The sequence below is a fragment of the Haliotis asinina genome, chromosome 6 (genome assembly GCF_037392515.1).
Source record: "Haliotis asinina isolate JCU_RB_2024 chromosome 6, JCU_Hal_asi_v2, whole genome shotgun sequence".
In the NCBI taxonomy this organism is placed as follows: Eukaryota; Metazoa; Mollusca; class Gastropoda; order Lepetellida; family Haliotidae; genus Haliotis; species Haliotis asinina.
The window spans coordinates 3,649,103-3,675,834 of record NC_090285.1 but is presented as its reverse complement, the minus strand read 5'-3'; the positions used below and the strand labels follow the sequence as shown (position 1 = coordinate 3,675,834).

The following is a 26,732-nucleotide window of genomic DNA, read 5'->3' as shown; positions in this document are numbered from 1 at the left end:
AGTACAGGTACATATAATATCAACAACAGTATATTGTCACCACCTGGACATAACTGATGAGTCAAGAATGGGCATGATCTGATTTATTCTCCTGTGCCATTGTGCTGCCAGATTTACATTAAGTGACATTATCTTGTTCTTACTCACTCACTCACCCACTCACTCATACTCACTCACCAACTCATCAACACACTCACTCATCAACCCACTCACTTACCCATGTACTCATTCATTCACTCAACCACTCACCCATGAACTCACCAACCCATGAACTCATTTACTCACCCATTCACCCACTGATCCACTTGCTCACTCACCACCCACTACCTCACCAACCTACTTACTCTCTCACTCACCCACTCACCCACTGATTCACCAACCCACTCACTCACCAACCCATGCACTCATCAACCCACTCACACATGAAACCACACACAAACACACTCACTTAATCACCAACCCCCTCACTCACTCACTCAGTGGGTGTCTGGCACCTGTACTTCTGCAGAGGTCAGTTAGTTATTGCATTTTTAATGTAGACATTTTTCGATCATGTGTTAATGACAAGAGATTTTCTTCTATGTTCCTTGTAACAATAGCCTTTCCTTTCAACAGAATGTTCATCTCAGTAAGTGGTTTATATATTTATGTTTGTATGCCAACCTTGTATTGAAACTTGTTTTGTTTACAGAGGAGTGAGGTTCCTGCAGATTCTGCGTATGTTGCACGTGGACCGACAGGGCGGCACCTGGCGGCTACTAGGCTCTGTAGTGTACATACATAGACAGGTACGTCATCAACAGCAACATTATTCCAATGAATAAATTTATAAACGACTTTTACAATTATTTTGATTTGCAGTCTAAATAATCATAGCTGCAAACTGTTCTCTGCTTTGAGAAACAAGGTAACTTGACAGTTATTTGTAGCAAGGGCATTTGTCAAATGTTTGTTTTATTCATTTTTTTGCTTTTTGATTGGACGGGGAGGGGAACTATTCTTGTATGATATGATTTTCTCTTTCTCTGTGACCCTCATTGTCACACAAATAAAAGGAAAATTTCTCTCAGTTCTGAACTAGATCTTGTATGTTATTTTATGATGGACATTTCAGTATGGCCTTGTCAGTTTTCTCAGAAAGGGCTCACATTTAAGACAGCACCCACGTCTGTTTACTAGTGGTGGGTACTACCACAACCACATTACAACCAATCAATCATCAGAAATAATTGGTTAGTGTCATATATCAAATTTTCCTGGTTATGTTTGTTAATGCCCCCCCCCCCCCCCCCCCCCCTTAAAAATAGAACATATAGTTATTTTGTATTTCTGCAAATTGCCCAAAATGCTGTGGCAAATTTGACATCTTTAAAGTATGACTAGTATATTTAAGAACGCAAGTTTCCTGGAGTCTTTATGATAAATTCATTCATGACTTGGAATACGCTTGTATGGCTTATGAAATGTAATGGACAAGACCAACCCTGTGAAAAGTGTTGTTATTACAAACAAGTGTTTCAGAATATTTTTGTGTTTGATTATGAGAAAACATAATCAATTACTTGGCCGTTTTGTATTTGTGACCAATCATTGATTATTTCAATTAATGTTACCAGCATAAACCCTACATATAAACCTTTGATATGACTTGATTAAATTCTACTTTAAAAGACACCATATTTCGTTAGGAAACTGCATAAAGTATGCACCAGTACATAAATAGCTTATTAGACATTTTTTCTTTCATTAACACCAGGCTACACCATGCGTATTGGAACCATAAATTGTTTTCAGGCAGTCTTCCCCCACTCCCAGTGTTGACGGAACTGCTGCCAGTGGTCTATGTTGGTTAATACTCACATTTACAACACTGTTGGGTTAAGCCAAGATAGGAATGCTGTCATTTTATGAGAACAGTGGGAATTTTGCATACCAGTATTCGGATAAGGAAATATTTTTTGAAATTTAAATAACTGAATTTCAGTGAGAGTATAGTTTTTAGCCCTTTTAGCAGTGAAGAGCAGTACTCATTGTATCCTTTTTGCGTGTGTGCTTGCGTGCGTACGTGCGTGCGTGCGTGCGTGCGTGCGTGCGTGCGTGCGTGCGTGCGTGCGTGCGTGCGTGCGTGCCAATGTTAGGTCAGCATCATGGTAAAGTCTTTATGGCAGATGTACCTTTGAGTCAGTGATTTTCACATAATATGAACATGATTAAGTAGACCTACAGATATAGTCTATAAAGTAGATACATGGGAACAAACTTTACAATTAACTTAAAATAATTCATTCTAAAGCTGTTTTCTTCAATAAAACAGGCTTACCAGTTAAGCTCTACCATTAACTCAGCTGTTACCTCATTCATATGCGATGATTTTTTAACTGACCAACTGACCAGTGGATGTATTGACTGAAATCATGGTCACCCACAAAGCCTGTACATAATGACTGATAATTGATTGACCAGTACACTGTACATGTACAAGTATTGATTGACATAGATGATGGTGCAATTACCTTCTACATTTGCAGTGATCAGTGGAAATCCATGGTTGGTTATTCACCCTGTAACATGAAGTGATTGTTTGATTTGTCAATAATCAAATATATACGTGATGATAGATGTCATGGTGTGCAGGTGCTCCAGGGCAACCTGGTCAGTTGTTTGACAAAGCATTATTTCAAAATATGAAATACTCTTATGACCCTTGATTGTTATTTAGGAAACAAAAGATAAGTAGAAATAACCAAGTGTAAAGATGAAAACCATCACTTTTGAATACCTCTTGAAATCACATTTTTAAATCTCATTTCAAAGTGATACACATGTGGAAGAGAGTTTTAAATGGATCTCAGCTTCTTGTGAGGAACATATCGGAATATACACACGGAATAATACCTCTTGAAATCACCTATTTAAATCTCATTTCAAAGTGATACACATGTGGAAGAGAGTTTTAAATGGATCTCAACTTCTTGTGAGGAACATGTCGGAATATACACATGGAATAATACCTCTTGAAATCACCTATTTAAATCTCATTTCAAAGTGATACACATGTGGAAGAGAGTTTTAAATGGATCTCAACTTCTTGTGAGGAACATGTCGGAATATACACATGGAATAATACCTCTTGAAATCGCCTATTTAAATCTCATTTCAAAGTGATACACATGTGGAAGAGAGTTTTAAATGGATCTCAGCTTCTTGTGAGGAACATATCGGAATATACACAGGTTAATGAATGCGGGCTTTGAGACAAAGAGCATATGTAAAATTATGTACATGTAAGAACAACAAACATGATAAGATTGCAAAGATGGAGGTTACACAAGCAATGCCAACAGTTAACTGGTATTGATGTGTGATTGCCAAAGGACAAATGGAAGCCAGCACTTAACTGTCAGTTAGTGTTAGGATCCATAAAACTCCCTTACTTTTGAAATCTCAGTCACGACAGGTGGTTCAGACAGAGTTGCTTCCCTTGACATGGCATTATCTGTTTTTACTAGGTTTAAACCCAGCATTATGATCTTTAGTTTGTCACCATTAAATATATGTATTTCAACAGAGACAAAAGGTTACCAAATGCTTTCCCGTAGACTTTTGTGCTGAAGTTATATTCTGTTTCAAATCATTCAGCCTGTCAACACCAATTCCATGTACACACAGGTAAAGGCTGTCATTTATAAACAAAATAAAAACATGAATTCTGGCAAATTTATCCTGCCAATTATCCAAGCAGAGGAAGCTGACCACATCAACCCCAGTTCCGCACCAAATGTCACCTACTGGAAAATATCTGTACACTCAATAAGCATAGGTGATAGTGATCAAAATGACAGCACTGAATACTTAAAATTGTGGTCAGTTATAATTAGTGGGTGGATTTGCTTATACAAAACATTAAATTCTTACACTATTTCATCCAATCACAGCGCTCACATGTCTCTATCTCTTCAGATGTTTACATACATTACTCACTCAGAGAGTGTGTGATTCTGATTTAGTGTAGTGAAACCAAAAGTTGGGAATTGGTTTCATCTGGGAATCACCACCATGACCCACATCTATATGACCTGAAGGATACATTACCTGAGGACATTTTGTTTAGTTTGGCAGAATTTCTGTATGAATGTATACTATCAAGGTATTCAATTATCACAGTTGATTCTCATCATTTCAGACAAATGAATTTTGTCTTCATCCTGAACAAACTGATTATATCTAAAATATCTACTCCATGTTAGGAAACAGCACCAGTGTGTGCATCTGATTTGAGGTTGAATGAAGGATAGAAACAACAAAACCCTTTCTACATCTGTGAGTGTGTGAATGTGTGAGTTTGTGCATGTGTGTGAGAGGATCAGTAGTACATTTATAAGTAGATCCACAAAATAATGACACATGCAACATGAGTTTCTCTACTATGCATTTTTATATAAACATTGTATATGTACATGAAGTTAATTAGGTAGAGGAATTACTTTCCAAAATAGGCTTGTACTTTCAGGTGTCATGTTATAGTTACCAGTGGTTGGACAAGTGAGAACTCACAATGACATCAGCTTGCTCATGTGTGAGTCATCAGTGCTAATATTGTATTCAGAAGCTGCCTCACTTACCTGGTTTTCCTTGTCCGTATATAACATAGGCAGAGCAGCCATAAAATAATATTGTCAAATGTGTTATGTATATTCAATTATTATTGCTGTTATATCATTTTGAAAAAGTTTTGTTGGATCAATAGAAAACAAGGAAAATAAAAAAGATCTCTGTGTCATTTCAAACAACTTATGTTTGAATAACATGAACCATTGTCAGAACATTACATGCATGATATATAGTTTATGAATATGAATTTGTGAAGTTATATTTCAGATTAGTCCATAATATCATCTTCACTATTCTTGCTTCCTATCATCAGCTTACTGTAAAATAAAGTCCTGAAGAATGAAAATAGATTGGTCCGGTGTTTAGTATCATTCAATGGAAGGACTGACATCCCTCTTTATTGTATAAACATAGTGAAAGTTGCTGTCAATATGAGAAAGGCTTCTCTACAATGACCTGTCCCAGATTCTGCATGACTCATATATTCTATAAAAGATCTGATTGAATAGAGACATATTGACAGTAGATGAGTTTTGAAGAAAAATACAATAGAATGCACTCATTTAGAGAACACATGTTGATTTAGCAGCTGACAGTTGTTTGTACAAGATGATGGTCAGTGACCATGATTATCCTTTGTACGGAGATCTCCTTTATTCAATATTATCCTTGAAGTCATTGCCCTGGTAGAGTGCCTCTATTGTCATCATAATCACTCGTGTTTTGTTCGTGTGGTTTTCCTTGGGGGGAAAGAATGGAATTGGGATATTCTTCGAAATTAGATTTGTCTGAAATGGTATTTGTCGAAGCTGTATGCCGTTCCCTACATGACAGTTCTCAAAACACAACATGAAAAACGTGTCTCCTCAAAAGAACTATATTTGGACTGGTGCTCTGTTTTCATGGGGGTTACAACTAATTTGCCCAGTGGGAAGGAAGCATTTTAGATTTAATAACATTCAGGAAATAGAAATATGTTATGGAATCTCAGGCACAAACAGGCTCATTTCCCCTACAGTGTCACGGAGGCTGTAGCTTTTTCAGATTAGGCACCACAAACGTCAAGATTTGTGGAAGTGAAAAAAAATGTTTTGCAATAGTGATTATTTTCAAGCTCAGATATTGGTCAGGACTGACCTTTTTATAATTGAAGTCTTTGTCAGAGTTAATTCAGTTTAAAACATTGTTTTACTAACACCACAAACATATTAAAGGTCATATCAGATGTTGAAGGAACGGAGGGTCATTCCGAACTAGATATGGACATTGCAATATGGAAATTAAATCTCTGTGTATGACAGATTAGCATTTGGTCACACTACAGCAGACAAACTACCTCAAGTTGCGTCGTTCAGGATTAAACTGAATGTAACAGGGGGTCTCTGGAACTGGACAGACAGTCTGATCAAGACTTTTGGTATGTTTAACGTGTAGGTCATTCTCTTGTTTTGCAAAATATGTCAGGGTTGTCTACATTGTTTCATTTTCCAGAGATTTGACAGGTCTGGAATAGGGGATGCAGTTCAGTGGTAATGAATAACACCAATTTTAAAGATATTAGGTTTATGTTTATGTGAAAGAAGTAATTGCATGTTTGTGTATCAGGAATGTTTGCCATTTTGTAAATTGGGTGGTCAATTCCTCGAAGGAAATGTAGCCATTTTGTATACTGGGTATCAAATTCTGTGAAGGAAAATTTAGACATTTTGTGTATTGGGTATCAAATTTGGTGAAGGAAAATTTAAACATTTTGTGTATTAGGTATCAAATTCTGTGAAGGAAAATTTAAACATTTTGTGTACTGGGTATCAAATTCTGTGAAGGAAAAATTAACCATTTTGTATATTAGGTGGGCAGTTCCTTGAAGGAAAGGTTGGTCATTTTCTTTATTGGGTGTGCAGTTCCGTGAAAGAAATATTAACCATTCAATATACTGAATGTTGATTCCTTTATGTCAGGTAACTGATTTCTTAGCAGGAATAAATTGCAATGATGTAGATGTAGTGTATATGGACTATAGTGTATATGGACTAGTGCATATATGGATTATCTTGTCTATGGAGTATAGTGTATATGAACTATAGTGCATATTGGCTAGTGCATATATGGACTATAGTGTCTATTGACTATAGTGCATATGGACAAGTGTGTATATGGACTACAGTGTATAAAACTCTCTCTTTCCTTGCATGAATTAATAAACAACAATTTTGCCTTGCAGGAACTGATAAAAAATATTGTATAAGTCTGTCTCTTTCCTTGCAGGAAATAATAAACAACATTTTTGCTTTGCAGGAATTGATAAACAACACTGTATAAGGCTGTAATAATACCAACAACATTGAACATCCAACTCTTTCCGTGCAGGAATTGATAAACAACACTGTACAAAAAGTCTCTGTTTCTTTGCAGGAATTAATAACAACACTGTATATAGGGTTTCTGGGGCTCATCTTCTCTTCCTACTTTGTGTATCTGGCTGAGAAAGATGCAGTGGGAGAGGATGGTACCACAGATTTCACCAGCTATGCAGATGCCCTCTGGTGGGGCGTGGTGAGTAGCTTGTCCCTGCAGTCAGATATATAGATGATGTCTGGTGGGGCGTGGTGAGTAGCTTGTCCCTGCAACCAGATATATATGCCCTCTGGTGGTGCGTGGTGAGTAGCTTGTCCCTGCAACCAGATATATAGATGCCCTCTGGTGGTGCGTGGTGAGTGGTGAGTAGCTTGTCCCTGCAACCAGATATATATGCCCTCTGGTGGGACGTGGTGAGTAGCTTGTCCTTACATTCAGCTATGCAGATTTTGACATAATGTACAGTCACCTGTTTTGAATGTAGTACATTGTTAAGATGTTAAGAAAACTCGAAATTTTAGCCTCTGAGCTGAAAGATATGTTGCCATTTCGTACAAATTTGATGTCAGGAATTAACAGAATGGATATCTGTCCTTTCATAGTACTGTAGTTATTCAGCCTTGCCATGACATAGTGATTGTAGTGATATAAATAAACGGGTTTCTTCCTCCATCGATGAAAGCAAGTGGAGTTAGTTCTTCAATGTTTTATTATATTTATTGACATGTACAGCTAAATATGTAGACTCCTACAAGAAACAGTGGATAAACACTTGAATAGACTTTGATAAATGTGATGAGGTGACAGAGGCACTAGACTTACTGCATGGAAAACTGGGGAGGAAAGTGGTTTAATGGACAGAAGTTTATTATTATTTAATCTTTGCTAAACATGGGCTTCTAATCTAATGTTGACAAAAGTATTTTGTAACTCATTCCAAAGAGTAACACACAAACTACTACTTATGTCTATAAAACAATAAGACTGAAACCAGCATACACAAGCTATTATTTATGTCTAATAAACAATATGACTGAAGCCGGCATACACTGTGCAGTGCTTGCATTGGTTTCACTGTGCAGAGCTCTGTGCATCACCCCTGAACTAAAGATGTGACACCACCATCAGAAAATATTTCATGCGTGATTTCAAAACACTTACAACTGTCGACATACTGTCCCTTGAGTTAGAACACCATAGTATAGATGAAAGCTAAAGCCTATCACTAATATAATTGAAAAAACATCTGAAATAGTATGTTGTGATTGACATTTCATTAGTATGGGAATATGGGTCACCAAGATTAATCAATAATAGTTGTCAACACCAACTAAACAAATGTTCCGAGGTCCAATAGCTTCAAGTTGTTTTGCGACCACAACAAATAGGATTGCTCTCTGATAGTAGGAAAGCTGTCAGTCATTTTAACCTCTGGTAGAAACATGTCATAGCTTGGTGCACTGATGTGCTGACTGATCTGCATGTGTTTCAGATAACGGTTACAACTATTGGCTATGGCGACACCGTTCCACAGACTTGGATGGGACGTATCGTGGCTTCCTGTTTCTCCGTATTTGCCATCTCATTCTTCGCCTTACCTGCAGTATGTATGATGTCATTATTATTCTTCTGAATAAATTCTCTTGTATTGTCTGATGTTTGGGCAGTATTTCCTTGAGAAATTATTTTATTTCACCTGCATTTTGATTGGTTAATAAAGTTAAGAATGATGTGGCAGCCATGTTAAAGATTTCTATAACTGCTGACATGGAAGAATACTTGGATGAAAGGAATGATGACTGTTGTGAAATCAGCCTGGGAGCATGCCTGGACAAAATCTTGTTAAAAAATACAACTCTCCTACGTATGAAATATGTCACTAAGATGTGCATGTATTTTTTTTCACTTGCCCCAACTCATCATTTAACATTGCATTACCAGTGTTAGTGAGTGGAATGAGAAAGGTTGCATCAAAGATTGATTTCTCCACTAACTAGAGGGAAACAACTGCAAACTTTATGATACGCAGATGAATTGCATGAGGATCATTCATCAAATTGCTGAAAAACATATGCAAATATTGTGCCTGTGAACAGCTGCGTTTTGATGCAAAGTTAAGTAAAGATTTTCACTGACCTTTTATCATTCATTGAACTCATTACAGTAATCTTTGAAATGGTACAGATTTGTTTCACAGTACATCAGTTCACATGTAAACGTACCTTTAAACAGTATGTAATAATTTCCAAATTGAATTTAGTTTAGAACAGTTACCTAAAGTATGTGTGAGGAAGGAAATATATTACAGGTAAAGCATAAGGACGCATCATGATGCTGTCAGTGCCTTTGATGTTTTAGCAACATCAGATACATTGATAGAGTTTTGCTCTGTTGAGAGGTCCTATCCAAATGGGAAATCTTGTAGCCCAGAGTTTCTCCCCTCATCAAATAATGAGCCTTTAATGTGACAAACAACTGATATAATTGGGATGTTTGGATGAGATGTGCCAAGACAGTTCAAACTTTCCCTTGGGAAGTATGTATTTAAAGTTCCTGCAGTTTTTTTTTTTTTTGTCTGTATGATATTATGTTTGTTGTACATAGCATTATTTGTTTCAACTCAATACAGACTTTAACCAGCTTCAACAATGTTGTAGTTCGACACCCCACAGTGTTTTAAGTTACTGATTACAGAAACAGTAATGAACTTAAGACATCTAGTAACCACTGGTTCCAAGGCATGTATCTGTGTATTGATAATAGTAGGTGAGTTGTCAGACCTCCACCTTAGGAGAGTTGTTTCTGTCGTCGGTGGTGAAGGAACAAGAACATAAACTCCTGCCATCACTGGGAGGTGGAAACGGATTCATTATTTTCTTATATCCACCAGATGTGGTATAACCTAGGTTATTACTGACTGGCAAAAACTAGAATTAAAGATTTGGAGATAAATTGTGAAAAATGCTATGCATTGAGGTCAATTTTATGTCCCTACAACATGCAATAGGATTTGACAACTACTGGCAGAGGCAAAAAAACAATTGAATCTGAGTAAAATATTCCATTTATTTCGAAGAGGTGCCATTAAGCAAATAGTGTTGAAAATCAATATCACAAAAGGGGAACAAGTGAGCTAATTTTAGTCCACGCTCTTCCAGAGAGATAATTTTAATTTTTGTAGACCCTGAAACATAAGCTGTAATCAGTACTCCCATGGTCAGAGAAGGATCAGCACATCTTGTATTCTGAAGATTCTTGAAAAAAAAGCAGTTTTTTTATGTCTGTTGGATTGCACCACAGATAGCTGAAGTATAGACAAGGGTCTCCAAACTGAGCAGTTAAAAAACATTCCTTGATGGGAAAAGGATTAGACAAACAAGAAGAAGCTAAAAGAGGAAGGCAATGATGTTTTAATCGGTTAATCAAATAGAGTAATCAGCTGATTGGTGGAGATAAAGAGACGAGAGACAGGATGATATATAAGAATGTTCCTCCCCTTGAAGACAGAACGGCAGGAGAATGTTTGGTTAACGCTGAGGGGTGTATCACAATCAGTGGCACAGACACAGGCTGCTGACAGATTAACATGTTTGGCCAATAACTGGGAGTCAGCAATCAATATCAAATGTTCAAGCTCCAGATTGATACGCAGCTTATCAAAATCTTTGTTTCATTCTGTGCACTTCATACCCATAATGCCAAGAGGAAAAAAACAGTTTACTTACTGTTGTACAGTTCCGTTGGCAGAAAAAATGGGAGTTGGAAATACCATTGTCAGACTATGTATCAGTGAAACAGATTGTTTGAGATCATATTTTGTTATTAATGGAACTGGTAGCATGTACCTTGTTTGTGAGAGGAATCGTTACATGGATGGAATGGAAAATACATTTCAAGTAATTTCAGAATGGAGATTGTGTAAAGGAAATTTAAACTGAATCTTTACCAGCTGATTGGCCATAATTATGTCTTAGTGCAACAGTCATAGAATGGCTGCAAAATAGGTGGAATCGAGGCTCTTTAAAAGCATCTTGGTAAACAAGTACTGGCACAGTTTAATTTGAAATCTCTTGAATGTGTTACTAAAATTTTTAATAATCTTTCAGTGCCCCTCATTTTAAAGATGAAATGGTAAATTAAGTTACCTTCCTCCAAATTAATTGTCACACAAATATTTGAGCCCTTGGGCCATGTCTGTTCATCAGAAGCAAGCCCTGGAGGTCACCATTCAGAACTGTAGAGAAATGGCACAGTATTATATTAAGATTACATTCCAACCTTGAATGGTGATGCTGTTGACGCTGTTGTTTGCTGTTGCTGCTGTGATGCAACAGCATGACCAGTATTTGTGCTGTCATGGTTATATGGCATCAGAAGGATGAGGCAGGCCATTCCTGTATACTTAGATGTGAACAGGAAAACAGGCTTGATGAGTATTGATCGTTTTGTGAGGTTGACATTTGTATTGCACTGGATTTTGTTAAGTGCACAGATATTGTAGAAACTGTCACTTGATTGGCTTCTGGAAGGGATGCCTATGAACAACCCTCTGTCTGGCTTTTCAACACAATTAATGTTTGCAAAATTAATGGAATGACATTTATCAAACTAAAATGGATAAGAAAATACTGTCAGAGTAAACCAATATGTAAAGTGGTTCAGCATACAACAGGATACCTGCAAATAAAAGTTGTTTGATGCTGAACAATCCATGGGATATTGAACCAATCCTGTTTTTAAACATGCGTAATCACCTTGACCTAATTTTTCACAACACTAACCATCCATGGACGTTAAAACTGAAGATGCTATTAATATCTTGATGTGACTGAGGCTACATATTCTGTAAGCTAAACCATTTATGAAATATTAAACCTTTGATATCATTGAAATCGTTAACAGAATTATGATCAGAGTTTTTTTAATCTGAACAATGCATGGAAGACTGAACCTGTGGTATCTTTAACATAGACATGATGCTTAGTTTTCTCAATTTTTTGTAAAGTTTACCAATGTGTAAACCAGGGTAACAGTGTTGACTTTAACAGAAACTTGTCCCCAGTAAATATATGGACTATCTGTTCCCTCTGGATTGATGGATTATCTGTTCCTTGTGATTAGATGTATTATCTGTCAATAGTGAATATTTGGATTATCTAGCCCCAGTTAATGTATCAATTATCTGTCCCACTGATTATATGGATTATCTGTCCCCAGAGTAATATGAATTATCTGTCCTCAGTGAAAATTTGGATTATCTGTCCACATTGGATATATGGATTATCTATCCCAAGTGAATATTTGGATTATCTGCTCCCAGTTAATGTATATATTATCTGTTCCCAGTGAATAAATACAGATTATCTATCCCCAGTTTATATAGCAAATATCTGTGCCCCTGATTATATGGATTATCTGTCTACAGTGAATATTTGGATTATCTGTCCCTATGAATAGTTTGTATATATGTCCCTAGTGAATATATGGATTATCTGTAACCAGTGAATGTATGGATTATCTATCCCCTGTGAATATTTGGATTATCTGTTCCCAGTCAATATTTGGATTATCTATCCCCAGTTAATATGGACTGTCTAAATGTTACAAACATGTTACATCACACTGAATCATTGTGGTGAAAATCAACAGGGTCCCAAAGGTTGTATCACAAGCAACAGATAAACTATTTACTATGTGGACATCTGTTAATATATATGTGTGATGGGTCACTATTTTTGTCCTGTGCTTTCTTGGAGCCTCTATTTCACTACTGTTTTGGTTACAGGGTATCTTAGGATCGGGGTTTGCCTTGAAGGTTCAGCAGAAGCAAAGGCAGAAACATTTTAACAGACAGATTCCCACTGCAGCATCTCTCATTCAGGTGAGCTATATACAGCTGTGCACCAAATACAGGTTAGCTTTATACAGCTGTGCACCACATACAGGTGAGCTTTATACAGCTGTGCACCACATACAGGTGAGCTATGTACAGCCATGTACCACACACAGGCAAGCTTTATACAGCTATGCACCACGTACAGGTGAGCTATGTACAGCCAGTTATGCACCACATACAGGTGAGCTATATACATCCATGCACCACATACAAGTGATCAGCTATACAGTTGTGCACCACATACAGGTGAGCTTTATACAGCTGTGCACCACATACAGGTGAGCTATACAGCCGTGCACCACATACAGGTAAGCTATATAGCTGTGCACCACATAAAGGTGAGCTATATACAACCATGCACAACATACAGGTGAGCTAAGTACAACATATGTCATATTTGGGATTTCACTTTCTTAGTAAAGTACAAATTCTAGTACTTTTTTCGGTTGAGTCCCATCCGGGATTCGAACCCGCACCCTCAGAGTCAGGCAACTAATCGCCAGCACACAAAGTCAGCCGCCTAGCCCGCTCAGCCACCGCGACTTCCAAGGGTTGCAGGAGTAAGTGCGGAAGTCGCGGTGGCTGAGCGGGCTAGGCGGCTGACTTTGTGTGCTGGCGATTAGTTGCCTGACTCTGAGGGTGCGGGTTCGAATCCCGGATGGGACTCAACCGAAAAAAGTACTAGAATTTGTACTTTACTAAGAAAGTGAAATCCCAAATATGACATATGTTGCATTTGACCACTTTCTAAAAGGCATCGTGTAATCAGAGCTAAGTACAGTCATGCACCACGTACAGGTGAACTATACACAACCATGCACTACATACAGGTGAGCTATATACAGCTTTGCACCAAATACAGGTGAGCTTTACACAGCTGTGCACCACATACAGGTGAGCTATATACAGCTGTGCACCAAATACAGGTCAGCTTTATACATCTGTGCACCACATACAGGTGAGCTATGTACATCCATGTACAACATACAGGTGACTGTAGAGCTGTGCACCACATACAGGTGAGCTTTATACAGCTGTGCACCACATACAGGTGAGCTTTATACAGCTGTGCACCACATACAGGTGAGCTATATACAGCTGTGGACCACATACAGGTGTGCTATGTACAGCCATGCACTACATACAGGTGAGCTATGTACAGCCATGTACCACGTACAGGTGAGCTGTATACATCCATGCACCATATACAGGTGAGCTATGCAGCCGTGCACCACATACAGGTAAGCTATACAGCTGTGCACCACATACAGGTGAGCTATATACAGCCATGCACTACATACAGGTGAGCTATGTACAGTCATGCACCACATACAGGTGAGCTATACAGTTGTGCACCACATACAGGTGAGCTAAATTCATACATTATAAGTTGTTCACTGGTCCTTTGGGGTCCATGGGCTCATGTACCCTCGAGGTTTGTTTATGTTCCCCGATCCCACAGAGGAACATAACCAAACCTTGAGGGAACATGAGCCCATGGAGCCCAAGGGACCAGTGAACAACGTATTTATCATACTGAACACCTGAATTTTAATTTTGAACTGTTTGAAGCACTGGTACAGCCTCGTAGAATGGCAAATCGTTTTGTGCAGACAACACAAGGAAAACAAGGGTTCAATACAAAATATGGATTGCAATACGGGATTTGATGTCATCCGTATTGCACCCCTGTATTACTGTCTTTTACGTTATAGTGCTTCTACAGATTAATAATGCCTCCTCCTCCTGTCTGCAGTGTTTGTGGCGGTGCCATGCTGCCGAGTCGTCCTTCAACTCCAATGCTACATGGAAGGTGCATGTACAGGAGAATGGCCACCATCATTTCTATGGAAGCAAGCAGTTTGGGCTGAACTCCAATCCCTCAGCTCTCACACGCATGGCCCGCCGAGCTAGTCTACTGAAGAAGAAGCGGTCGTTCCGCGGGACCAACATGCTGGAGAGACAGGAGAGTTGCTCCTCCTTGTCCAACTATCAGCTGGACTCCATCAAACCAGGTAACTCCAGGAATGCACGATCTTGGGGGGATTTAGTCCTCAGAAGACCATGCTCATCTCCCATTCAGATCTAGGGTATAACTGGTCTCAACAGTCCATGTTTGTCTGGTCGCTCTCCCTTTCACACCCTCCCCATAAAAGGTTCCTGTGAGAATGTTGTTTGCTCTACCCAGACAGAGTTGACAATTTCTTGCCTTGTACTGTTAGGGTTCAGATGCTGTAGCTTCTGCTGTCAAGCAAGGAGTCCCTTGACTGATACCCAGCCTTTAATCTGTGTCTCTTAATGGGGCATTTAAACTGTATCATGCAGTCAATTTGTATTCATTCGTTCATGATGATGGTGGTGGTGGTGGTGATAATGGGTATTTCACACATCGTTGCACAAGCATGCACAACAAGCACAAACTGATCACACATATGTACTTCGGCTTATTTTGTTTGTTTCTTGTCAAGTGACATGTTCAGTGAGTCGTGACACCACCATGCTTACACACCAGTCCTGCTGGTACAATGAACCAACCTGCACTCACTGTCTGCTGTTCCAGGTACTCCGACACGCTGTGGATCCTATGGGCGGGGATCTGATGCAGACGTATCACTGGAGGATGAGATTGACGGTGATTGCATCATAAAGCCAGAGCAGTAGGTCATATCTCCGTGTCAAACTCCCAAACATGAAACATTTACTGTTTTAGTTTCTGTCTTCTTATTGATGACAAACCGTGTTTGTTGTTCAACAGTACAGTATCTTGCAGATAAGCAATTTTATGATATACTGTTGAGCTCTTCTTATCCTAGCTACAGGTGCCATTATAATTGGCCATATACTTAATGGGTATATCCAGAGACCGTATACGTCGTATGCACTAGATAAAACACTGTTCTAGCTGGAAATCTATCTTCTGGATTTGGAGAGTGACTACCAATTACCAACGATGTGAACTGCATATTATTGTGTCCCACCTATATTATCACACAACATCAAAGCATTTGTTTTACAATTTGTCTCCTGGCAGACAGTCTCGGATGTGTACTGAACAATAAAGACACGTTTCTATAGACTGCATAGTGTACAAGTAATGATTTTAAGATCAAAGTAGCACATTTTTTGTCTGTTGCAAAATAATTCACATCCTTATGTAAGGTTAAATTGCCATGGAAGTCTGATATGAAAACAGTGATGCTGAAAATAATAAGCTACATTTTATGTTGAAGTGAATAACTCATTTAGCTGCTATGGTTGTTGTGTGCCAGTGATAAGATAATAACACTGATTGTACAATGATTGTCTGTCCCTGTGAGGGAACATGAGTAGTTAATGACAATATGCTGTAATCTGACATTGTTTAGAAAAAGCTTCCATGTGTTTTGTTATTATTGTTATCAGGAATTAAGCATGTCTGTGGTGAACAAATTGATTTCTTAAATAACCGAGTGTAGGGCAGTATGTACTGTCTCTAGAGGCAAAGGGACACTGTTAGGATAACTCAAGGAAAATAATAGCTGTTCATGATTTAAATGTGTGTATTTTGTCAGAAATCATTTGGCATTCCTGGAAATAGTTAACCAAGACCAATCTTGGTTACACACATTTTTCTACACTAACCAACTTCACTAACCAATTAAGATTGAAGTCACTCCTTACATTACCAAGTTTAAGGTTCAGTGGTCGTGTTTGTGGATAAATATTAAAGCCTAACCCTTTTTAAAGCCAGTTTTGAATAAATTCATATCATGAATATTGTATTTGAAGTCATTGGTATGTCCGCCATGTTGATGGAGTACGCCTCATTTTATGTTGATGCTCCTGTTTTCCAGGTTGACTGAGTCACATAAGGTGATGATCAGAGTGATACGCAAGATAAAGTTCTTTGTGGCCAGAAGAAAATTCTCTGTGAGTACATTTCTGTCAAACGTGTGAACTATTCGAATAAAACCATGTCAAATCAGTTTGTCTTTTTATCTCTCAATGTCTGTGTGTTAACTTCATCCTGCTGAATGCTTGTCTCTTTAACATGCAGCTCAAAGTTAACTAAGGAATTTCTGTGTATATGGATTGATCAACTAACCTGTTTGTTCAAGTTCAAAACATGCCAGTGATTGTTATCAGTAACTCTAGTTTACTCATAATGAACAGGTTAATTATTTATTATTATGATTCCTTGAGCTTGATACTTGGTTCAACCCAGTAAAAGATACCAGACATTTTGTTTCCAGTCAGAAATTTTGTCATCCAAAGAAAGATGTGCATCAGTTTATTCTCCTCCTCGATAACAAATGTATGGTGTTTGTTTGTAGCAAGCTCGCAAGCCGTACGACGTACGTGATGTGATAGAGCAGTATTCTCAGGGACATCTCAACATGATGGTCAGAATCAAAGAGTTACAGAGGAGGTCAGTAGGTCAAAGGGTGGTGCTTAAATAAATGACAACATTTACAAACCCGTTTGTGGATTATATAATCTATGACTTGCCAAGATTTTCTTGCAAACCTGGAACAATGAGGCAGTTGTTAATGTTTTGATGTTTACTACAAGACCTCTGGTTACTACAGGATGACATCCGATTGGTCAGCTGGACAAACATGTCACAGTGGATGTATTGTGGACAGAGCTTGTATTTGTTAGGGTAGATGGCCTAGGTGTGGCTGATATGACCTCAGCAAGAAGGTGATAGGCAGTGTATAAGGGTGTAGGTGGCATGAGAGACCTGTTGCAGCCAAGCACCAATCTGGGTATCATCAACATCAACCATCTCTCAACACTGTATATTATGCTGTGCCTGAGGATTGACCTACCAGCCTTGTGTCATCCTGACACGCAGAGGAGGTCACCAGATAATGCGAAATAATTTAGGTAATGCAAACGTTCTTTTGCTGTAATTTCAAAAGGAAAATTTGAATTCAGAATGTTCCAGGGTTATGATTGTGGAGCCTGTCCAGATTTGCCATTGTATGTAAGCCCATGGCTCCACCTACACCACCTCAGACGTCCCATTCTTGAGCTGACACAACATTACATGACTGAAATGTCATTCAGAATTACATTTAACTCATTCAGCAGAAGGTGTGAAGTGGCCATAGCTCTAGCTATACAGGCTGTGGGTTTTGATTGTGTTTCTAATTGTACTCAAGGTTGGACCAGACTCTGGGCAAGCCAGTATACTTTGGTGGAAACAACAAAGACAGGGAGAAAGCAACACTATGTGCACGAGTCACAAGGGTAGAAAATCAGGTATGTACATCTGTGGAGAGGTAGAGGAGAAGGAAGGACAGTGTATGGATGCATGGGCTGCCTGACTATGACCACAACTAGAGCAGGCACTTGATGAGTAGACGAGTGCATGGATGAATGCACTGGCATATTAGCACCAATGAGAAACTGATTAACACCAAGGCATGCCAAAAGCACTCATAACTGGAGCACTTGAGAGGGCATATGCTTTTATTTTGTTCAAACATCTGTCAGTGTATTTCACATCTGAAAAAATGTTAGAATTGTCTAAGAGGATATTTCAATCTTAGTTTTTGTGGCTGCATGGCTGGAATACAGTACACTGTAACCAGGCCTTGAGCAAGGACATACCTGCCTCAGTGGTGAGTTAGTGAGTGTTTGAAATGTCATGGCTTCCTTGCACAATGAAAAGGCGGAGAGCAGGCAAACACCTACTTCAATGAGTGAATGAGTGAGTTAGTTGTGTAAACTGATGTCATACTCCAAAAATGTATGCCTGGATCATAATTGCAGAACTTGAGAGGGCATATGCCTATATATTTGTTCAAACTTCAGTGAGTTTATTTCACACTTAAATCTTCTGCCCTTTGAAATTTCTTTGTCATTCTTGCTTTGCACAGAACATGTGACCCTCCATTAACAGATTGTAGGATGTATGATGGTACAGTTTTTTGTTTCCAGGTAAATCGTTTGGATACGAAGATGGACCAGATGCTAACATTAATGAATAAGCTAGTCAAGATGACAGAGGGAAAAGAATCCAGTAAAGAAGACAATTCCTAGCAGTGACTGAGATCCATACATCCACACCAAAACCCTGATGCCAGTATGCAGGCACCAGATGCACATGCACGTGTCAGAGCCAGGGCATGCTCCCTGCTGACTTGCACATCAACACACATAGAGCAGGCTCAGATTGCCCAATAGGAGCAAGATCAGAGTTCAAGGTCATCTGTGACCACAATGGCTAACAGTGACTGAGTAAGAAAACAGAGTGCTCACCATCAAACTTTCACAGTTGTATGAAGACAGAAACAGGAATTATTGGAAGTGTGAAAGTGTGACAGAAGGAGATGTACAGTACTGTACAGTATTAGGCCGATGGCAGGACAGACAGTAGTGGGAGAAGATTCAACTCATGCCAGGCACACAGAAGCAGATGTCTTCCTTTAGGAACCACAGAGTGTAGTGTGTTACGGGATACAGTTCTTGAATACAGGATACATTGTACCATGGTACATAGATTGACTGAAGGTGTAGTCAGTTACCGAACATAAAGCCAGAAACATAGACCATGGTTCATGTTCTTGTTATGGTGTACAGAAGTATATGTGAACTGACTCCAGGTACCTTTACGTGTTACCCATACCTTGATGATGCCACAAGAAGTTGAGTGTTTCGTCCTTCCCTGATATACATCAAGTTTCCATCTTCTCCACCAAGCCCATCTCCAAGCAGACTCATCTTTCAGTATCCTAAATGATGATTAATTTTAAGCAATTTCTCTTTTGCCAGCACTGAACATAATATAGCTTTTATTTTGATATTTCATTCATTTTGACCTTGGCACTGTTTCGCTCAAAGAGTCAAATTCCAATGACATGTTCCTTGATATGCAATATCAGATGTCAGGTGCACATGTCCATATTGTAAGAATTTCAGTCAGAGACAAATGGATATGCAGTGTCACATTTCAGATCAGCTGGTCCAAAGAAAAAAAGAAAATCTGACCAATACGTTGAAAAGCAGTAACCATGACCTTGATGAAGCAGCCAGTTATTTATTTCCATGGAAACAACCAGTGGACCCTCAAGCAGTACTGTGGTACACGTTCACACAACATGCACTGCCATGTCAGATCTTTGATGCGGCACAGTTTGCTAAAAGCATGCACCTTTGTGGTGCAAGTGTCTGGATGCGCTTTCTGATAAATCGATACCTTCAAGCAACATCTAGCTTCTTGGTTGAACGGGCATTTTGTGAATGAGCATGAAAATCTGGAAAATGAACTGACCATTAAGACGGACATTTTTAACATTCCATGATGAAGCAAGGTTCTCTGCATCTAACATTCCGGACATCCTGGAAGATGAAATAATGGCCATCAACCTCCTCTTCTCATTACTCATGACATTCCATGATCAGTGAAGAAACAACCTTCATCAAAATTGTTTCTTAAGGTCACAAATTTAATGGCAATATCAAATATATTATATCTATTCTCATGTAATATTATCCTAAAACTTCTCATGATTCCTTAGAAGTACTTCCAAATTCAAAATACTTTACACATAAAGAAGTCCCTAACAGATGTATATAATACATATATATATATATATGTATTTTTTGTCTCTCAGGAAACCAAAGATGATTGCCCATTCATCATATGGGACACAAACATTTACTACTGTAAATATTCATAAAATATGAACACTCATCTGGTTTTATGGATAAAATTGCCCTAAGAAATCAAATTGGTGTGTTTGATTGCAAATATGTGTATATGAAGAGAACTGTTTGTATTGTTGTTTTATTGAGTGTATTTAAGGACAAAATGATCAATAATCATTAATGAGTTTACCAACTTAGGGCATTGATCAAGAAAATCTCTAACACAAGTCTTATTTCATATAGGTTTTTCTAAATGTTAAGGCATGAACACCAGAAATTCTTCATTTATTGAGCAACTACTCAGATTTATTTCTTGCCCAGGAAGCAACATCTGTAAAAGTTTTATAGACATGTTATGTCCTCCTACTCTTCCGATGTCCAAATACCATAGAGGTATTTATGAAAATATTAAGAGGGTAAAGACTGTAAGGCTGAAGACAATAGAGTCCACACATGAAACACGAAGACACTTCACACGTAGACCCAGCATATGATGTCAGTATTACCCAGAACAGTCAGTACAGATCTTGTCTAGAAATTGGTAGCATTTCCAGAAGCAGCCATTGCCAGTATCATCAGACAAGTGTACATAACATGTCCATCTAAACAATAACCTCTACAGTAAATGTGTATCAAACGACTGGGAGCAAAATCCTGAAGAACGGCCTACAGTGGGGTACAGTCCAAGGGAGACAACCTTGTTGTTAATTGTCACACTTATTCTGAACTATGTCAAAGTTCATGCAAGTTTTATTACATTTATAACACTTTTCAGCACCACTATTTGCAATAGGCACCTGAAGTTTGATTATTGATCACGCCATCTTGAAGCATTGGGGATCCTACCATGGCACGGCAGTAGTGTGCCTGTTGGTTTGAATCAGTCATCACTGTCATATTAGCACCAGCACAAAGTGTGAAAGATTCAAGATGCTAAGTTACTCATGCAAATATACCTGTGAATGGTAGAAGTGATCTTATCAGGTATTCTCATACATCTTCTTGAGTTACACAGTAATAGTACAGTTATAAAAAGGTTTGTTTTTCAAAGACAGTCATTATTTTTTCCAAAGAATGTATCATATGGTATTTTAACCAAGTTTTCAGTGATAATCAAGAAGAAGTACCTGAGCATGGTTCCTCATTGTGTCTCAGTGTAATGGTGTGTATCTATTGAGAGGCAATAGCAGGAATACTTCATGCATGTGTCACCAGAATCAGCTAATATACATATGGTAGACAACTACGTAGACTGCATAAAAAAATTAAGTGTATCTCGGGCACATTTTTATGAGAGGTGACGAACGTGATAGAACCTTTTTTTTTTGTTATTTTTTATTAAAAAGAGAGTAATGATCGAGGAACGCATTTTCTATTTATTTGTTCTCTCAGAAACACAGCTTGGAAAGTTTAGCATGTGTTAATGAGTTGTCAGTTGAGTCACACTCGTACTTCCAGACATTAATTCTTATAGTGGACAAATGGATGATTGGGGCGCGTCAAAGTGGAACTTTTTTCTTTAAGTGACAATAAAAAAATTGTTACGTACACAAATAAATGTGACACCCCAATACCAGAGAAATATTTCACATTTTTTATTTAGCGTAAACCAAACAGATCCCTGATTGAGCGAGTTGAGTGACTGCAGTATCATAAATCTGTGATTAAGTATGTGACTTGCGATCATCTGAGCAGTACAACAGACTTCTGTAGGCATTGAAGTATGTATGTAGTGCATTCTTCTATGCACTATGACTGTGTAAAGTAAGGGAGATAAGATTGTCTTATTGGTGCAATGGTGCAATTTTCATAATGTATGATAAATATGTGACTTGCCATCATCTTAGCAACTTACTTAAATAGGTGTGTGATATTTAAATTCATGAAAGTACTCTGACTGTTGTAAGTCTGTGGTCAGGTATGGAATTTATGATTGTCTCAGCCCTTTCACTATCCTGGGCCAAGATTTTCGAAGCTCTCTTAGTGCTAAGATAGTAATAAGTGCCATACATTAGCATTAACTTACGACTGTCTTTGCACTAAGAAAGCTTTGAAAATCTAGGTCCCTGTCAGTGTTAAAGTATAATAGTTAAGATCACCTTGTGCCATGGCTGTTGCAAGTCTGCTTTTAAGTTTAGGACTTGTCATGACCTTAGCACTGTGACGCTTTGTGGAATCTGACCAAATACTTAAAGTCATGAATTGGACTCATTGCTAATGACTCGGGAATACATACAGCCTTGAAGCCTTGTTTATGAGATGATATCTCTCACTTGACAGTGCCTGTCTGTATAGTACCCAGCTGTGCCACCTACACATCCTTGATATCTTCAGGATAGAAGACTGATAAATGTCCACTACACCCTGGATGGATTTACGGCTCGGCACAGCGGATTTATTACCTCCCTTTGCTGTCTTCTTGTCCAATCAGGTGTCTACACTAGGATGTTGAGTGTACCAGTTACAACTCACTTTCGCTTTTTAAATTATCGGATTAAACTTGGCCACAAATGATGCAGAGGTAATCTGAAAGAGGTAGGAGTTCTTGTATGTTTTGTAAAAGCGTCGGACCTGTCAGTTTCTGTGTATGATTTCCCAAAATCTGAGTCATAGAAACTTTTGCTGACACTGGCAAACTCACTTGTAACAGCGGCTTAGCAGATTGGCTACCGAGAGAATGTGGAGCCAGCAAAGGGAGGTAATAAAAATTATCGAGCTGAGCCATAGATGCACGCAGGGTATAGTGGGGATTTACTGGAATGTGTACCCTGGATATATCCAGGATGCCACATACATGGCTTATGGGTAAATCTTAACTGGTTCCATTTGTAGCAGATTTTTACTACGGTCAAACTTTTATGAGGAAATGTTTGATGAGTGAATCACTAAATTATATCTGTTTGAAATCTCTTATTTCCAGGGCTTTTCATCATTGCACAATGGTAACTGTTTTTCATCGAACCATTGCATTGGATAAGTAAGGCAGAAACTGCATTTTCTATTGATGCATTTAGTCATCTGTTACATTCACCATTTGTCTGTAATTCCAGTATTATGTGGGTTTTATCATTTTTGAAAACATTTAAGAACTGATGAATTTCATTTTTCTCTGTACATGGTTTCTGTTGGTAAGACAAGTGTCAGGAGGTAGTGTTGTCAGGGTTGGATACGTTTTTTCAAATAACCCTTCTAATAAATATTCATGGCAGAAAGAGCGTATTAGAACAGCTTCCAGTGTTCCAGCCTACTTTACTTCTATGAACATTTTAAAATATCTCATGTTTATCCATACTGAATTATATATCGTCTGTATCAACAAAATATTATGCTTACCAATCAAAACAAGTTTAGGAACACCATGAGAAAACCATGCCAGAATAGCCATAGCCCTATAAACATTTCCTACAACTTTTGAGTAGTATAGACATATATTTTACACATCTTTGACAGGTCAAGTTTATCAGGCCGTCATTTTAATGTGGATTCAAGTAGGTGGAATATATGCATGATTTTGTATGTGATACTTAACAAATATGCAAAGATACACTCTGATACTGTACCAGGTAAACATAAATATTTTGGATTGATCATTGGATTGAAAAGACGGTTCCACAGAGATATTTAAATATTTTCAGACAGTTCTAAATCAAGCCTTTGTAATTTCACTATAAACAGGAACAGCCTCAGAGTGTATGGAGTTGGCCACTGTGATACTTTTGTATAGGAGATGAGGGGATTTATATCAGAAAAGGCAGAATCTCTTGTTAGGTATACATTTTGTCACCATCCTTAGTGATGTAGTATACAATAGGTACAGCTTTAAATCTTCACCTTGTAAAAAATCCCTTACGTTCACCAGCCCCTCATCACCACACCCTCAAAGTTGTAATCTGTCAATCAGAGTGTGAACAGTCAAACCCATAGCTTTGTTTGTTGAAAATAAAATTATGTAGTTAAGTTCACATGTTGTCCTCTGACTGAAAGATTCTCCTAATGATATGCAAGGATAGATTGTCATAAAGATGCAGGACAGTCCATGTGGATGAAGAGAAAATGTGGATTCTGAAAATATTATCCCAACAGAACGTCATGTTTCAGCACGTAACAAAGGTTAAGTCATGTGTTATTTACACATATATTAACCATTATATAACTAAGTGATTTTAAAAGTTATGTATTTTGTCACAGCTTGTACCAAAATCTGACTATTCAGTACTCCGCGGTAAGTTTCAAGCCTCTGTAATCTAGAGTGCAATTGACAATCGTGACATCAGGGTTTCGACTGTCGTAGCTTTAGAATCACTCTCAGAACATCCCCCAGGGACCTTATTCTCAAAACGTCCGTAGCCCTATGAACTTCTTAACACCATTCTTAACACATTGAATACAATCAAAGTTGAGGATTCTCTGGGCTACAAACATTTTGAGAAAAAGACCCTGGTCCCTGTTCACACCTGCACATTGCTCCATACACTGACCTACGTTTATGTCTCTAATAAGTTTAAGATTGAGCACTGGATAAAGACTTAGTGCTAAGATCCTTCTGCAGAACAAGCCTGGGTGCTGTGGACAAAACAACCTAGTGCTTGAGTAACATAAGTCTATGTTAATGTGAGGGAGATAGGGTTTCCTTAGCACTGAGACTAACAAACGTCTATATTAATGTAAGGGAGTTGCAGTCTCTTTAGCACGATGAAAATATTGATAGCCATTGTTTTTGGAAAACAAACCATGGCCAGAGTCGACAGGGCAATTTTAACATCACATCTTTAAAAAAAGTAATGAACTGATTTTTTTTTTTTATGACAGCGTTAGTGGTAAGATTACTTTGCAGAGCAAGCTCCTTGTCAATAGCAACAATCTGTTGTAAAACACACCAGGACCTTGGTCCACGGAGCAGTCTCACCATTACGTCCGTCATAAGGGCAAGATACAGAATTGACAGCGCTTCAATCACTGATGAAGTCCCAGGTCAACACCGGTCTGTCTTATCAGGCCTGTCCCTTGTAACATTTAGGGTACACAATGGCAGCTACAGATCTTGCAAGGACAATCTCTGTCCCAAACGCTTATTCGTGTCAGTGCAATGTACCATTATTCATGTACACGTAAATCAGACATGCATTGCTTGATGCTAGGTTTGATAGTTTATGTATGTATATTGATTCATCCTCTTTCAATTTTCACTTGAGTATGTTGTTCAAAAACATTCGTCTTACCTGGGCAGATCTACACATCACAGTGACAGTCGGTTCCAGGTGCTCGGTCAGTCGAGAGAAAGCCATGTTTGTTGTTCTGGACTCAAACTCAGTCCGGGGGTGGTTTACTTATTGCTCTTCTAATTGATATCAGTTCTTTTGTTTCTATCTATTTCTGAGCAATGATGCAGGAGATGAGGTAAAGAAATAATTCAGTTTGTCCAGGTTCACTGTCAATCAATAGAGTTAACTATCAATGCTGTATTTGTGATTTAGGAATTCATTATTATCATTCTAAACATTAAACGGTAACTGTTGATTTTTTTCATGTAAAGAAACATTAAAAATAGAACATTACAAACAAATAGATAATTAGTGAAGACTTTAACAAGAGCAGTGCAGACAGCATCTTCTCCTTTACAAAATAAAGTCATTGACGTCTACATATATAACACTTAATGTTAAACAGGTTCAGTGTCAGTTTGTACTTAAACTAGTTCTAGATAATTACAACAAAATATAAGATATGCTTTTATTCATCATCTGCACTGAAGGCTGTAATGGGAGTGCTGGGATTGTTGTAATTAGTCCGAAATGCCAAGAATATCTTAGAAGTCCAAGTCCAGTTAGTATAGCATGTAGATACTACATCCTCAGTGGGTGATATAGGGTGTTATTACCCCAGTGACTGGCCGGAGAGAGGCTAGTTGTCCCAGAGTGTGAGGCCGGTAAACAGATTGAGCGTTGTGTGTGTGAGTAGTATGCGAGATTTTATCTTGAACATCACAATGTATATGGCAGTTATACACATCACTTTATCTTTATGAAGCAATCTTTGATCACTGTTTTTATTTATTAGAAATAAACCTATTATTTTATACACCCTGTTAGTTCTTGTTTCTATTTGAGTAGGTATGTATGGAATTATTCGGATTTGAGCATTATTCCAGCTAATTCAGTGTTGTAGACACTATGAGCTGGCTCAGTCACTAATCCAGGACAAGGCCCCATGATCAGTTCTGGTGCAGAAAAAC

General features: G+C 38.2%; 1 protein-coding gene across 1 annotated transcript in view; it reads left to right on the top strand.

Annotated features, from left to right (window-relative positions):
- Positions 1-20,578, top strand: part of LOC137286485 (potassium voltage-gated channel subfamily KQT member 1-like) — an 88,199-nt gene extending 67,621 nt beyond the window's left edge. Inside the window, exons 6-15 of the mRNA XM_067818377.1 lie at positions 692-788; positions 7,024-7,164; positions 8,459-8,569; positions 12,752-12,847; positions 14,619-14,877; positions 15,423-15,519; positions 16,696-16,771; positions 17,176-17,270; positions 18,010-18,109; positions 18,791-20,578. Coding sequence (XP_067674478.1) covers positions 692-788; positions 7,024-7,164; positions 8,459-8,569; positions 12,752-12,847; positions 14,619-14,877; positions 15,423-15,519; positions 16,696-16,771; positions 17,176-17,270; positions 18,010-18,109; positions 18,791-18,892 — 1,174 coding nt within the window. The 3' untranslated portion in view covers positions 18,893-20,578. The remainder of the gene's footprint in view (positions 1-691; positions 789-7,023; positions 7,165-8,458; positions 8,570-12,751; positions 12,848-14,618; positions 14,878-15,422; positions 15,520-16,695; positions 16,772-17,175; positions 17,271-18,009; positions 18,110-18,790) is intronic.
- The last annotated feature ends 6,154 nt before the right edge of the window (positions 20,579-26,732 follow it).